The sequence below is a fragment of the Melospiza melodia genome, chromosome 6, assembly GCF_035770615.1.
Source record: "Melospiza melodia melodia isolate bMelMel2 chromosome 6, bMelMel2.pri, whole genome shotgun sequence".
Taxonomy (NCBI): Eukaryota; Metazoa; Chordata; class Aves; order Passeriformes; family Passerellidae; genus Melospiza; species Melospiza melodia.
This window is the reverse complement of record NC_086199.1, coordinates 31,480,610-31,494,015: the sequence shown is the minus strand read 5'-3', so window position 1 is coordinate 31,494,015 and position 13,406 is coordinate 31,480,610. Positions and strand designations below refer to the sequence as shown.

At 36.6% G+C, this 13,406-nt stretch overlaps 1 protein-coding gene across 4 annotated transcripts in view; it reads left to right on the top strand.

The window, feature by feature from the left end:
• FMN1 (formin 1) overlaps window positions 1–13,406 on the top strand; it is a 172,817-nt gene that overhangs the window by 30,645 nt on the left and 128,766 nt on the right. For 3 of the 4 annotated variants that reach the window (XM_063160502.1, XM_063160498.1, XM_063160500.1), the window contains one exon: window positions 7,609–7,778. In XM_063160502.1, the coding sequence (XP_063016572.1) occupies window positions 7,609–7,778 (170 nt within the window). The remainder of the gene's footprint in view (window positions 1–7,608; window positions 7,779–13,406) is intronic. The other variant, XM_063160501.1, reaches the window with a different exon arrangement.

Below are 13,406 nucleotides of genomic sequence, written 5' to 3'. Positions count from 1 at the left end.
ATTGCTTCTGGCGCTTTTGTATATTTCTATCCATACTTCATTATATAAAATCTTAATATTTGCACTGAAATATTTATATAATGACATGAATGTAATGTAGACGTGGCTGGCCTTAGTGACCTCTACAAGTAGATGCATTGATGTTAAAGCTTATTTTAGGCAACTTACAAAATTTTGAAGTGGAAGGTAAAAGATGTAAATGATTTAAAATCAATCCTACTGTCATTCATTTTTTAATTACCTAATGCCCAAATCAAATCTTTTTGGTGGTGACTTTGCCTTTCTTATGACTAAGAGTGAGAACAGTGTATAAGGAGAAATATTATAAAAACCACATGAGAAAATAGAAAAGTTTTTCGATATGGTTCTTCATTTTCCTTATTACACTAGGTACAGATTTCTAATATTTTCAAAAATGTTTCTTGCAAATTCAAATCTTGCTAGACAAAATAAGGAATAAAAAGTTTAAACATCAGTCTCCTCCTCCACATTCTTTTAGCTAATGGCAAATACCACAGATGAGAGCACCAGTTGTAAAAAGTCACAGTGAAACACTCCCCATAACAGCAATTTCAGGATTAGGAATGCTTCCATTTTTGGTAGTTACTTTGGGTGTAATCTATAACAAATACTGTATATGCTCTGATTGCATAGAAATTACTTCAGGTAATGAAGTTGTAAACAGATGTCAACTGATTTTGGAAAATTATCACTATCTATTTTATAGTCCCACAAAATACTTAGCATGTGTTTACATTTTAAGAAAAACATATGTGAATTGTCAGATATTTTAAAGTTTTTTGTAGTATTTAATATTTCTGTGTCCATAAAAGGCTCGCTTGAAATGTTGTATAATTAATACATGCTGATTGGCTATTTAACTGTATTTAACTAGATACTTTGAGTATTACCCCCATCTGGAAGTTACTGTGAGCACTGAAGATCTTTGGAATTAAAAATAAGCCTTTCACTAAAAGTTCCTGGCATTGCATCTCAGAACCTTGGCCTGAACATTGATTGTGGCATTTGACTGTGGACATGTGAAGTTTCTTTGGGAATAGTAAAAGATGAAGAGTTTGCACTGAGGTGCCAATTGCTTCCTGTGTTATATCCTCTTGGGGTCTGCAGTATCTTTGGCTCCTTGTTTATTGAGCCAGTTGGGAACACTTGGAGGCCTCTTGCTTGCATCTGAAAGCAAGAATGGGCTGGCAAGTGATGAGGCCGGTCTTGCTTGTGGCTTGCGCAGTAACTAAACTCGTTAAATTTGAGTATGGGCTAAAGCAGTAGGTTTGAACGGGGCCAAACTGGCTCAGCACCTTTCAGGTCTGTATCCTAATTCAGAAAATACATTCTGTACTTGCTACTAGAGTTCCTGTTCCTCGGGTTTCACAAGCACATGTTGGATGATACAGCATTGAATCTTGAATATGGTTCTCTCATCTTTCTGCGGATGATCTTGCCTTTTTCTTTGTTTTGTTTTTGTTTTGCTTGTTGAGTTGTTTTTTCCCTAATTTAAATTGTACTAGTTTGTTTACACTAAGTTAGTGATAAGTATTCTTATTTTTTCTGTTAGAGATTGCTCTCTTACTGATTGGAGATTTTTGTCTAGAATAAATAGATTGAGGTGAAGGAGAAAAAGCAGTATAAAGTCTATAAATTACTGTAAATATAAATCCTTAGTAAATAAAAAATACATAAATCACATTCAGTGTCAATAAATGAAAATAATAAATGAAAATATATTTTAATACAAACTATTAAAATTTATATAAGGAACTCATAGGATTTGATAGAAATTGCTAACTTTATTAGATTTCTGCTGATTCTGAAGTATTTTTGAAAAGCTTTGAGTGGTATCACAAGCTTTTGTAGTTGATATACTCTGCATTGAGAAGTTGCACAAATGTTTTTTACAAGAAAATAAGTATTTTAGATTTCCTTCATTAGTCTGTGTTTGGTAGTTGCTCAGCCAAGCTTTCTAGGCCAGAGAGCTTTATTTTCACCTTTTTTTGCTGTTCTTTTCTTTTATTGATAGACATTCATGTCAAGTGACATACAGTTTTTCACCTCCTGCAGGAAGATATCCTTCTTCAAGTTCACACTTCAGAATAACAGACTGATTTTTATTTGCTAGCAAGGGAGGGAGGCCTTAATTTTACTTGGCAATAAATTTTTCTGTTAGCAATTGTATGGATTTGAAGCCATTTACACATTTTTTCTCCATTATTAGCTGTACTAAGTTGTACTTGCAAGAAGAAAGAGGACACAAGCAAAAGACATTATATGGTTGATTGTTTTGGATATTGGCACTTTAGGAGCTTCTAGCTTTCTGAGCACTTCAAGGACCTTAATGCCACTGCAGGGTGTTGCTGCTCCAGGGCTTTCTTCCCACACTCACCACTTTAAGAGATTTGATTTAAGGACTAGGCCATTCAGGCTTCTTTGTTAGAGCAATATAGCAAGTAGCAGGCTTAACATTTGCTTTTTAAAATCCACAATTTGTCATCATGCAAAAAGAATTTCTATATGTTCTGTGGAAACAGGCAATTTTCATCAAGGATTTCATTAAACTGCTTATACTGTGAATTGCCCCTACTACAATACAGATTAAATAAACACTATATAAATTAGGGGGAAAGATGACACTTGTCTTCATTCCCAGAGACAGCATTAAGTGTCATTTTCCAGTTTCTCTAGCCTTTCACTCTGAGTTTTCCTCATGTAAAAAGGATTTATTAATCTACCTAATGCACAATGTTCACTTTTCTGCACAGAGAGCTGCATCTTACATTCTATCCAATAAAAAAAAAAAAGAACTGTATTGATGCTGACATTTCAGTCTTCTCTTGGGTCTCAGAGAAAACAGAGCAAACAGGTTTCTTCTATTTGCTTCTTTCCCATTAAGAAAACATGTAAAATTAAAAGGGAGGGAGGAGGACTTCTGTAGCATACCATGAACTCTCTCCTTTTGGTTGATCCCCAAGCCTCCTCTAGGTTTTTAAATCCCCTTTCTACTTCTCTTATTTTTCCCTTACTTATTAATATTTCTTCAACTTCATAGAAGACTTTAACTCCAGAAAATCAAATCTTATTTTCCTCTGTGTCAGCTACATGCATAGGAACACTGAGTGCATAACTTATCTGTTTATACAGAATTAATGTCTTTATATACTAACAGATATGAGGTACTACAGATGGCATGTGGATGGAGCTGTGCAATATCATCTAACCACAGAATCTGAAACTGCTGAGACTGCTTCCAATGCTATTTTAACTTGAGATTTATTACATTTGTGTATCTAATAACATAAATAAAAGAGGCATTTTTAAGAGGAAAAATCAGAAAGCTTTTACTGCTTAGAAAGGAAAAGGCCAGATCAGAGGGATGGATCATGAAATTTGAGATTCCCACTGCAAAACAAAAAAATTTGGTAGGATCCACATATTTTGTATTTTCATAATTTTAAAAAATATGTTGACTCAGTTTATCTTCATGTTCCACCAATGCTCTTGATAACCGTGGTCAATCCTCATCTATTTGAATAAGGAAGTGTACCAAAGACTCTCTAACATTCTGTGATTTGCTGACTTAAGATCTTGCAAGAGCTAAATCCCTGCAGTAATAACATTGTCTTAAGTCAGTAATACTGTAAACCCTCTAAATGCAGTTCTGATGCTTAGAGTGTTCATTTCTACTGTCAAAATGGTGCCTTTAAATAGGCAACTTCTGAGTTAGACTGTTTCAGTTTGGTGGTTCACTTGCTGAAAAACCTATTTGGTCATTTATTTTGTTTGTTAGGGTTTTCTTTGCCTAAAATGTAAGATGCCCAAAACTCTAAAGGTCCACAAAACCTGGCAATCTGAGACTCATTCCCAAATGGTGTACAAATATTTAAATTTTATTCACCTTCTTTGCACTCCTTCCAAGAGGCAAGCAGTGAATACAAGTATGTAATTAACACAATTTCATTATTCATGCATATAAGAATACTTATAACATTCAATCAACTAAGCAACAGAATTACATTACAGAGAAATCAACATACAAAGAGACCAAGCATTTTATTTTTATCCTAGGTGGTAAAGCAATCTAGAAAGAATGGAGTGTGATTGAAGTATTAATATATAGTGGTCAGGAAACATAACTAAAAGCAATCAGTGTAAACATTGGCCTGAGAGTTAAGTGAGTTGTGGTTAAGCAAACCATGTATTGAAGGAAATGGATATCATGACATCTTAATTCCTTGAACTAGCAAAAAAAAAAAAGAAAAAGTTTAAGAAGCTGATTTTTTTCCCCAAGTTCTTTTTCCCAGACAGCTGAGAAAGCACAAACAGACAAACAGGTTTTCTATAGAGAGAGTCTGCCCACAGAAACTGTTCCATAGAGTTGTGTATTCCAGAACAGTGACCTAACATAAATGTACTACATGGCATCTAATGTGCCTGCTTGCTAATTTAGCAATTTGTGTTTAAAAGACTTTGTATGACAAGAATGGCAATTTGTACAAAAAAAAGTCAGATGCAATTACCTTATAATTATATATGTTCAGTATAGGACTAGAGGGCTTAGGAAATCCTGTATGTACCATTTATTGTCACAGTCATGTCTCATGATGAGACCCTGTCTGTATCCCTCGAGTTTGAGTGCCTCATCTGTCTTACATGTGACAACATAAAAAAGTTGTTTCCTTACACTCACAAAGTCTGCATAGTAAAAATTGCCAAAGAAGCATTAAATATTCAGTCTTCCCTTATTTACATTGCTCTGTCTTCCATTCCCTTGGGACAATAGATGGCAGCAAATCTGTATTTGGGCAGTCTTTGTACATACAGTGCACACCGGAGGCACTCCTAAGTGGTATAAACTTTAAAACAGTTTGAATAGCAATCAAACTTTCTTGAAAGCCTTATTTTTTTCAGCAGGAAAAAAATGATGTCAAATTATTTAGAATGGCTAAAGTGTAAATATGCGTTTTATAATGGCCTAAATTAAGCCTATGATTCAATGATATATACATGTGTTTGCAGATGCATTAATAAAGTATATATGATATTTTTTTAAGGCACAATCAGATTACAGTAGTTGATAGTTTTAAAAAGAAAAAGTGTCCTGGATAAATGTAAGTAGCAGTAAAATCCCTCTCTCAGAGCTGACAGAATGGTGAACTTCAGTGCAAAATATGGCTAAACATTTAAGAATTTGCTTAAAATAGAATACTTAGAGGGATGGTTAAAGTTCTCTTTTCATATTCCCCTGTCTGCTGGGTTGCATGGGTCCCTTACCATGGAAGTGGTTGTGTGCTAATGGTGTGTGCAGGTGAGGACTGAATCAGGGAGCAAAGCAATCATCAGCTACCGGCATAAATGCATAGAGAACAGAACATTAAGTAATAATTACATAGAGGGTGGAGAACAGAGGCTTGGTAACAGACTTGGGAGGAGTCTGCCAACAACAAAAAATACCATAAATTAATATAATGGTGCATAAAATTACATTTGGACAAAAAGTGAATATCTGCAGCCGAGGGAGGTATTTGTTTTGTTTGTTAGGTTTGTTAACATAATACAAATAATGTCCAATTACCTTAAAAATGGTGATTTTTACTTTCTCCTCTCCAATCACCAGGAACTTCCTGTGTATTTTCCATGTCATAATCATGTTAAGGGGGTAACTGGTCTAATTGTTTAGTGCAACAAAAACGAGGTCAAAATTCAACCAATACATTTTATTCAGCTTATTATAGGTGCAATATTTGTATTCAATATTAAAAGAATAATATTTGTATTTCTGTTCTTGAAGCTTTCTAAATATCAAAATGACTTAATGAGTAGGTTTTACTTGGGGTAAACTTAATTTTCTTCACAGTGGCTGGTACAGGGCTATATTTTGGATACATAGTTGCTGCATGGTATTTGGTTGCTGACTGAAGTTAAACCACAACAGTTACATAATGGCATGAGGGCCAACAAATGAAATGTTTTATCAAGTGTTTTAAAATAGACAGAAAACCAGTAAGTCAGAAAGTTATTTTCTCATTAGAACCCTGATCTAAAAGATACTACATCTGGACCTGAGAATGTCTTAAAATGTGCTGTCTTCTGTTTGAATATCTTGATACAGTTTAATATATGCAGTGCATAATTTCAAAATGTATAAAGGTATGTGTGATACTCTCTGCAGAAATGCTGTATTTTGATAGGATCTCACTCTGAGATTTCATCTGAATAAGATGGAAGATGTGTATATTCACTTATACTTTGGATTATTGGCCATTTTATCAAGTACTATACTTTACTATGCTTATTGATACAGGGGGGCGCCTAAATTATTTGAAACTGTAAGCTATCAGAAAGTTTAAAAATCATCCTATATTTAAGCAAGCATACAGATTCTGATCCTAGTGCCTCTTTTTAAAATGTCTTTTAAAGTTAGGAAAAAAGAAAATAAAACTTTTAAAAATTGAAAAATTGTAAGTGCCATTATTAGAATCAGAGAAGGGCCTGGATTGAACAGGACCATAAAGACCATCAAGTTCCAACCCCCATGTCTGGACAGGGATATCTTTCACCAGGTTCTCAGAGCTCCATCAAATCTGGCCTTAAAGTCTTCCGGGGCTGCTTTTATAATGCTAAGCCATGATATGAAGCAGCCAGGAATTCTGCTAATATCTGAAGTTTCCAATAAAATGTTCCAAGATGGATGTGTCTGTGTACATGAAAGTGTATATATATAAGAGGATATATGTATATATCCTATAGAATGTAAAAAGTGGTTTTATGTATCTCATGTCAGATATTACACTTCAGAGAACACATTAACTTCATGGAATTCATTGGTTTTCTCCTTGCTAAAGTTGAGGCTACCATGCAGAAACAGACATTTTTGAGGGGGTCTAATAAACCAGCAATGCTGTGAACAGGAGGGACAGTGCTGAGTGGTTGCACAGCATGAAATGCAGGAGTACACCCATGGCTGACAGGTTTTGTTCTTACCTCTCCCATTAAATCTGGCTGTTTGTACCTAAACCATTCCAAAACCAGTCTGACACTATTTTTTAAGCTTACTGGAGAAAGGTAAAATCTTAAGTATCATTTCTGATTGGAAGACCCTGCTTTTTGTGTACCTGGTGTAAGGGACTAAGGAAATTGGCACCATCCCCACTAAAGCTGTGTTCAGCCAATATCTAAAAGCTCATCAAATCAGTTTATGGAGCTTCCTTAGTGTGGTTTTATGCTTCACACCTATCTCTGAAATATGTGTGTCTAATGAGCACATTTAGGATGACCAGTAAGAATGCCTTGGCAGAGGTCGAAACTCAAGCATCTTAAACACAGTCTGTGTCTGTATAAGGGGGAAAGACAAGCAGCTCATTTTTTTTACGCTAGGTCCGACCTAAAAATTTAAGGACAAAAAGATTTTTTCTGAGTCAAAACAAAGTTGGTACCCCCATTATACCATTCTGTTGTGCTTTAAACAAACAGGAGAATTTGTACGTGTTGGTAGTGTGTACCAGAGTTTCAAAAAGATACAGAACTTTCTGTATGCAGGGATTATGTGCAGATGCATAGAATTATTTAATTTAATGTAATTTCATTTGGGCCTCCCAGCAGAGTCTGCTTTAAAGGATGACTTCACTGAGCGGCTGACTAGTTTGGATGTGGCAAGCAGAGATGAAGATACGTGGGTTCTGGATTGCAGACTGGGGCAACCAAACTCATTTCCTCATTCAAGTGAGAAGATCAACAGAAGTGTGTTGCATCTGAGCCTGGAACTGAATGTGAGTAGGACTGTATTCATGCTATACTGGATTTCAACAAGCATTTATTATATACGGTTATATTTTTGGTGTGCATTTATTTCAGGTCAGTCTAAAAGCATGTTCCAAAATATCTGACAAACTGCAAAGTTTTGGATGGTATACAGTGTTCCAGATGGTCTGTGAGGCCATATGTCTGTGCAGCTGAGAGCAATTCACATGGAAAATGTTTGAAATTATATAAATTGATTAAGATACATGATGTACCATTTCTAAAATCTTGATGGGTGTTTAGTTTAAATTAGTTGGTTCCTGGAGATGCATTGCAGGAGCAAACTCTGTGTGTGCATCTGTGCACAGATGCATGTGTGTGTGCTCACATGCATGTGTGCAGCACTGGGAGCCAGGCTGCTGCTTCCCAGAGCTTTGGAGAAGCTGAACTGGCACTGGAGCCAGACTGGCCATGATCTTGACAGGAAAAGTTTCTCAGCTTCCTGGGGTATGAAACAATGAAGCTTCAGAGGGCAACTGGAGTTCATCATAAGGTCAGGCCAGCTTAATGTGGCTGGAAATCCTTACAGGCTGCCAGGGTGAGCAGTAAGCAGCCTACAGAGACATGTTTTGGCAGAAGGAAAGGGAACAGAATATAGAAGAAGAAGAAAGAAACATAGGAAGGATTGAATGGTTGGAAGAAGTTGCTTTAAAGACTAGATTACATAATAGATTTTGTGCAAAGAAACACTAAGAAAAATTTGTGTAAGAGTGACATCTATTGGTGGAAATACAAGAATTGACTTAGAAGTACATTTAAAAAGCTTTTTAATGCTTACAATCACCATTGGTATTCTTTTGAGCTTGTTATAAAATTGATTTTTTGTCCTAACTTTCTTTTCTTAAAATAATTATTTAGAATAGTCTTGTATCAGTGGAAAGGTACAGGTTCGTCCTTGTAATAAATTGCTGAGATGAAAACAACAGAACTGAGAGGAAGAGTGACATAGCTGTTATGACTGCTATAAATATCTGCTACAACAAGAAGTATATAGTCCTTGAGGATTCTCTGACTGCATTAAAAAGTCCTTGTATAGAGCAGGAGGAGTTACAAATGAAGGCCATTTTAGAACAACATTTTGAGTAAAATAAGAAATATCTGAGATTAGTAAAGTATGTTTCCACCTTTCTTACTATTTTTAAAGAAATATTTTATGTCTAGAAATCTAAATAATTGCACTATAAAAAATTTAATAATTTCAGTTTCTTGTAGTTGAAAAGGAAGAATATTTTTCCATTATTTTTGAAATACTCAGAACAAAAGTCTTAATTTCTATTTTATAAAGGGTCCTCAACATGGGCTGATGGACTGTTAGGGACCCACTAAGACACTTTATCCTGCAGCTCACTCCCTGTGATTCTCTTTCAGGACAGAATTCTGAGTTGAATTACATAGCCCTTGCATCTCCAAGATTATTTTTCTTCTTCAACATGAGTTCATGGGATTGAAGGAGTTGCCAAAAGAACAATAGTGAGAAGGCTGCTGCAGCAGTTGCTGCCAACAGAATCTCTTTGGACTGCAGCCCTGCTAGAAGTAGCCTGTAAGAAATATAGTGGCCAAAACCAGGCCACATGGGTTGCTCTGGTGACAATAACCCTTGGGTGTTCCCTTCCTCTTCAGGGTGGGACGTTGCACCCAGATATTGTCTTCCCTGTGCACTCATCAGACTGGACAGCAAGACAATTGTGGTAAAAAAACAGCCAGTGTCTGGAGAGCAATTCTGAAGCTAAGATCATGTTCCCAGGAAATAGCATCTAAAATGGACCAATTTATTTATTCTCAGTTGCACTACACCCTGTCATGTTATCTATGGCCCTTTTCTGCTTTTAGAAGAAAACCTTTAGCCTGACTGATCAAAAGTTCGGCACTATTGTTTTAAAATGCAATATATTCATAATAATAACAATATGAAAAAGCTATTTATTGAAAAACTCTGCTTGCTCTGGATTAGGAGCACCCTAACATCAAGGTATGATATAATTGTGTATGTGCATCTGTAGATACAATAGTGTTTGCTGATGGAGTTATAGAGTCATAGAAGGGTTCAGGTTGGAACAGACATTATAAATCATCTAATTACAACTCCCCTGCCATGGACAGGGACACCTGTCACTAGAGCAGGTTGCACAGGGCCCCATCCAACTTCACCTTGAACACTTCCAGGGATGGAGCATCCAGATCTTCTCTAGGAAGCCTGTTCCAGTGCCTCACCACCATCACAAGCAAAGAATTTATTCCTAATATCTAATCTAAACCTACTCTCTTTCAGTTTGAAGTCATTATCCCTTGTCCTAGCAATACAGGCCCTTGTAAAAGTCTCTCTCCAGCTTTCTTGTAGCTCCCTTCAGGTACTGAAAGGTGCTGTAATGTCTCCTCAAACCATTATCTTCTCCAGGCTGAACAACCCCAACTCTCTCAGCCGGTTGTCACTGGAGAGGTGCTCCAGCCCTCTAATCATCTTCCTGGCCCTCATCTGGAGTTTCTCCAACAGCTCCATGTCCTTCCTTCTACATTCTGTTCCCTTTCCTTCTGCCAAAACAGCTGGATGCAGCCCTGCAGTGGCTCTCAGCAGAGCAGAGCAGAGGGGCAGAATCCCCTCCCTGGCCCTGCTGCCCACGCTGCTCTGGCTGCAGCCCAGGACACGTTTGGCTCTCTGGGCTGGCAGTGCCCCTGGTGCCTCATGTGCAGCCTCTCAGCCAGCAGCACCCCCAAGTCCTTCTCAGCAGGTCTGTCCATCCCCAGCCTGTGTTGATAACAGGGATTGCCCTGAGCCAGGTGCAGCACCTTGCACTTGCTCATGTTTATCCCCATAATATCCCCATTGGCCCACTTCTCCAGCTTGTCCATTACATTGTTGAAAAGATGTTTCTATGTTTATATTAGATGGAAGGCAGTAGATAATCTAGATGAGAGAGAGAGAGTGAATGAATTCTACTCTCTACAATCTACACCAGAAGCATGAAAAAAGATCTTGCATTAGATTTTAAACCTTAGGTGGGGAGAAGATAAAGAGATGTAGAAGGTAATGAAACAAAATAGAAATGAAACCCCACCCTATTTTTTATACAGCATTTCATCTCGGATAAAAAGCACATTAGTGAGACATGAAAATGCAGCTAAAATTGCAATTAACAGTTAGTAATTACTTAAGAAATTACGGTAAATTAATGCAACTATGTGGATTTTATTTTATAAAGCTTTTTGTTTAAGCTTTAAACTACTATATCACATTGTAGATGGGGAGCAAAAGGCCTGTTGAAATGAAAAGAAGATGAAAAGAGAGTAACCTATAAAAGGAAAAGGATTAAGAATTCATCTCCATTCTTTGTAACACTAAGTGCTAACCTTTGTGTCTTAATGTACAAAATCTTCATTAGCTTACTTACGCAGTTTATAGTGATCTTCCGTTCCCTGTCTTTTTTACTTGTATGTCTGCTCATATTAACCAGACCTATCAATACATCTTCCTAGAATTTCTGTCTCAGATCTACCACTGCTTTTTCATATGATAGGTTTTACAGGTTAATATTCCATTTATTGATACAGTATACAGTATGCACTCCTGCAAAATAGTAAACTGAGTTTCTTAATGTGCTTTCTGATTTTATAACTCGATAGCTATTACAGTGCTTTTTCAAATTCTCTGAAGTAGTCCATATCTCAATGTCAATCAGAATTTAGATGAAAATGCTAAAAAACACTTTGCATTTATACAGGTGGATTTATACAGACACCTTCACCAAATGTGTCTGGTGTCCACACATTCTGTTAACATCATGTATTGCTGAATTCTGATAAGAATTATCGTGTCCATGTTTCTGTTGCTACATCTAAATTAATTATTAAATTTAAAGCAGTTATGTTGTGATACCCAATTCCATCAAAACTCAGGAAAGCTGCTCACATAATGGTCTAAGTGAGGTAACAAGGCCGAGAATAATGATGAAAATCAAGGCCTTATCATTATTCTTCTATCTTCTCTGCCTCTCCTCTTTTAGAGCATTTAACAGGTAAAAATACTAAGTTTAAAATGAGGTAATCAGCAGGAGAGCAGGGGAATGTTCAGACCATTATCAACCTGCACAGTGAAGGTTAGGCTGAGGACAGGGCAGAGGGCAGACTGTGTCAGCTGAACTTCAGATCAGTTCAAGCCACCTGAGCTACAAACAGAGCCTGCTGCTTCCCGTGGCTCTTCTGAAGCCTGATGCAATTGGTCCATATTTGATTCCATGATTATTTTCAAGAAGTTATGCAAACTTTTCTAGATTTGGGGTTCTTAATTTTGAAAAAAACAGTAGAATAAATGTTTTCAGTTTAGCAATCTTGCTGTTTTGTAGAATGTCCTTCTGTCCTGTTCATGTTTATCTAGTTTGTTACTACAGTGATCTGAAAAGGCAATCTGAATAGATAAGGGGGCAGCAAGTGTTGAGCCCTGTCATATGATAGTGGTAGAAATTAGATTACCTTATTCTAGCTTAATGCGTGTTTTCTTCAAAGCCAGTTTTAAAACCTACTCCAGATGAGCTTTTAGACACCTCAAGAACAGAACTAGAGTGTGTTGTGGGTGTGACTTCTGTCTGTGATGAAATGTAGGTCAAAAAGGGTGTGGACTGTTAAATGTGCTTTAAACTGTAAGGAATGGTTGTCCTTTAGTATAATTAGTGCATCGACTGCCTTGAAAGTTGCTATGACAGGTTTTAAGGGCTTTTCTGAGGCACCACAGAGTTGTCAGTTTTATTAAGTAAAGAGGCTTGTAACATAATTATAACTGATTTTTTCTAAAGATTTTGAAGTTGTTCCTTTAGATGCAGTGTTACAGCCTGTTCAGACCTTCCTTATGAGATAGATCCACCCAGCATTAAAACACTTCTACCAACAAACTGACTCCATCTCATTTTACATCACAATGAGTACCTCTTTTTAATATCAGAATTTATAAGGACACATACTGATGTAGGTATTTTACCCAGAAACACTCTTGAGTAGGTAACCAATATGTATTTCATTGTCAGCTATTCAGTCCCTCAAAAGGCTCTCCACTGGGCTGATCATCAAAATGCAGGAAGAAGGTCTCTACAAAAGCCATATTTTAGGCTGGGAGTTTATGGACTGTATGGTGAATTTCAGAGACTGGCTGACTCATTCATCACAATGACTTTCAGGTTTTGAGTATTTCTGCAGGCATATATGTGGAGATGAGTTTCCTTGTTAATCCTGGAGCTCAAAACGCTTGAAAGTTTCCCCACACTTCCTAGAGTTTACTACAAAAAGAGGTACACATAAAGCAGTATTTTCTGCAGGTTTGTGAGATTACCTTTGGTTATATAGAGTATATTTCAGCTTCTGGAATTTTAATTATTCACTGTTCAACTCTGAGATTTCTAGCGCCTCAATATATTGTGTTACTTAAGCTTTACACTAAAAGCACCATTCTTTTCACTTCTAATTTGATCCTGCTCTATTTTGTTGGGATGCTGTTTAGACATAAAGTTTGAGATTCCTGTTTTAAGTCCACTTTTAAACAAAACTTTTTATAAGTCCATTAAAACCTTAAATAGTGGCTGTAATCATCAACCTTCTACTCATAGGATTGTTAC